At 42.5% G+C, this 3,132-nt stretch overlaps 1 protein-coding gene across 1 annotated transcript; it reads right to left on the bottom strand.

The window, feature by feature from the left end:
- LOC110435812 lies at positions 1,509-2,273 on the bottom strand. Its single transcript, XM_021461859.1, has one exon. It carries the CDS (start codon positions 2,165-2,167, stop codon positions 1,511-1,513), a length of 657 nt encoding a protein of 218 aa, XP_021317534.1. The 5' UTR covers positions 2,168-2,273; the 3' UTR covers positions 1,509-1,510.

Raw genomic sequence — 3,132 nt, 5'->3', positions numbered from 1 at the left:
AAGTTTGCACCTAATGCACCATAGTCTAAGAAACCATTTTAGACGCACTTGTTGGTACTCCTAGGTGAAGGGGCTCAAGTGGATGCTCGGTTCGATCTATTTGGAGATAGTGCTAATCTTGATGCAAGATAGATGCATGGTCTGCATGGAACGTACCATATGATTAGAGATTAATTTGGACACACCCGATAGTACTCTTTGATGACATGTGTCATATGGAATCTCGCTTTGGTGTGCTTAGAGATAGTATTAGTTTCGGTGCAAGATATGTGCACGGTTTGCGCCTAATGCACCAAAGTCTAAGAAACCATTTTGGAAGCACCTGTTGGTACTCCTAGGTGAAGAGGCTCAAGTGGAGGCTCGGTTTGGTCGGTTTAGAGATAGTGCTAATCTTGATGCAAGATAGGTGCACGATTTGCATGGAACATACCATATGCTTAGAATTCAATTTGGACGCACCAGATGGAACTGCTATATGACATGTGTCGTATGGAATCTCACTTCGGTCCATTTAGAGATAGTGTTAGTTTCAATGCAAGATAGGTGCACGGTTTCCACCTAATGCACCATAGGATAAAAAACCGTTTGGGACGCACCCGATGGTACTCCTAGGTCGAAGGGCTAAAGTGAAAGCTCTGTTTGGTCTGTTTGGAGATAGTGCTAATCTTGATGCAAGATAGATGCACGGTTTGCATGGAACATACGATATGCTCAGACATCAATTTGGACGCACCTGATATAACTCCTTGATGATGTGTGTCATATGGAATCTTGCTTCGGTTCATTTAGAGACTGTTAGTGATATGCTCACGCCTAGGGATAGCGTGAGACAAGTCGTTGTGGCCCGATCTTCTCGTAGGATTCGCGAACTTGATAACTTGTCGCTGCGTGACCTGGTGAAGAGGCAGTGCACCGCGAGGCTGTCCACGCGACGAACTACCGAGACAATCACCCTTCCACGTACCGACGAACAGCCCACGCAATCACGCCGTATAGACGTGAAGGCACAAAGTGGATGAACCGCAGTTCGGCGTTCTACAACTCCCTCAGGAATCGAAAGAACAAGTTTTGCAAGCCTCTCAAGACTCACGCATAAACAAAACTCCACGAGTTTGTGTATTCTGAATTTTAACCAAGCAAGATGTGTCCTTTCATTGTCTAGTACAAGAGATATATATAGATAGGGGCGTTCAGCTTTGAATACATGACAGCATGCACATCCACTAGTGGATTTCGTGGCTGGTTCGCGCGTCTTCTCAGCTTCTGGCAGCAGTTACTAAAATGAGCATAACTCTTTATTGGGAAGTCTAAATAATGAACCGTTTGATGGGCTGCAACATAGACTTAAAGATGCTTTCATCCATCTGTAGAATGCCACGTAACTCCTTGTATTCTGTCCGTGGTGATGCTTGGAATTTGTACCATGGGTCAGCCATCTAGCTTCTGGTTGCCTTCTCATGCAGAAGTAATGAACCACCATTTTATTTATGCACACGATAGGCTTCTTGGTTCAGATGTCCAAAGGCTTGAATCCATCTTCATCCCATGCTGGTTCATACCCTCCATCATTCCTAAGGACATTGAAACAAGAACTCAAAAGTATAGGATCATTCAACATAAACTGATTATTAAACATAAGGTTAGCGTTCACCTGAGAATGAATTTCCTTCTCCAATTGTTTAGCTCTACTTCTTGTAATTGGACCACTTATATCAAGTGGAGTTTCATTTGAAGATGAATGAATGCTAGGGATATCCTCATCAGCCTCCCCCTCTTGAGAAGGAGTCGTCCTCGACTCAGGCTCACCAACAAATGGAAGCAAGTCTTTGACATTGAATGTTGGACTAACATTGGAATATTCAGGTGGCAGCTCAATTTTGTATGCATTATCATTTATCTTTTTTAGAACCTTGAATGGACCATCACCTCTAGGTGATAACTTACTCTTACGTTGTTGGGGAAATCGATCCTTGCGTAGATGCAACCACACGAGGTCACCGGGCTGAAATGTAACCTTCTTCTTACCTTTGTTCGCTTGCTTTGCATATTGTGCTGATTTCTTCTCAATATTTCTTCTTGTCTCATCATGTAGCTTCTTGATAAAGTTGGATCTCTTCGCTGCATCCAAGTTAACTTGTTCCTGTAATGGTAAAGGCAAAAGATCCATGGGAGTATGTGGCTTAAAACCATAAACAATTTCAAATGGACAAAAATTTGTTGTGGAATGTAGTGCCCTATTATAAGCAAATTCGACATGTGGAAGACATTCTTCCCACTGCTTCAAATTCTTTTTTAGCACGGCACGCAGCATGGTGGACAGGGTATGGTTGACAACTTCAGTTTGCCCATCCGTTTGTGGGTGACAAGTGGTGGAAAATAACAACTTCGTGCCAAGTTTAGCCCATAATGTCTTCCAAAAATAGCTCAGGAATTTTGTATCTCGGTCTGAAACGGTCTTTGGCACTCCATGTAAACGAACAATCTCCCTGAAAAACAAATCAGCAACGTGTGAAGCATCATCGCTCTTGTGACATGGAATAAAATGTGCCATTTTTGAGAAGCGATCAACAATAACGAAGATAGAGTCCCTCCCCCTCTGAGACCTTGGTAATCCCAGAATAAAATCCATGGATATATCTTCCCAAGGTACAGTTGGGATTGGTAATGGAGTATAGAGACCATGGGGATTAAGGCGGGACTTAGCTTTCAAGCAGATTATGCAGCGCTCGACATGTCGTTGAACATCACGTCGCATATGTGGCCAAAAGAAATGATCAGAGAGCATGTCCAATGTCTTTTTGATGCCCAAATGACCAGCTAAGCCACCAGCATGTGCTTCCTGTAAAAGAACTTGACGAATCGAGCAGGCTGGAATGCATAGTTTGTTAGTTCGAAATAAAAAATCATCATGTACATAATACTTGTCCAAGCCTTTTCCAGCAATGCAATGAGAGAAAGGTTCTTTAAAATCAGAATCAGTTGCATAGAGTGTTTTAATGGATTCCAAACCAAGCACTTTTGTATCTAATTGTGTAACCAAACCACACCTTCTTGACAAAGCATCTGCAACAATGTTATCTTTACCACGCTTATGTTTAACAACATATGGAAATGTTTCTATGAACTCGATCC

This window comes from Sorghum bicolor, chromosome 5 (genome assembly GCF_000003195.3).
Source record: "Sorghum bicolor cultivar BTx623 chromosome 5, Sorghum_bicolor_NCBIv3, whole genome shotgun sequence".
Taxonomy (NCBI): domain Eukaryota; kingdom Viridiplantae; phylum Streptophyta; class Magnoliopsida; order Poales; family Poaceae; genus Sorghum; species Sorghum bicolor.
This window is presented reverse-complemented; position numbering and strand designations above follow the sequence as displayed.

Bases quoted from the DNA above. Each gene is read 5' to 3' on its own strand.
- LOC110435812 (XM_021461859.1), bottom strand. From the start codon at position 2,167: ATGGATCTTTTGCCTTTACCATTACAGGAACAAGTTAACTTGGATGCA.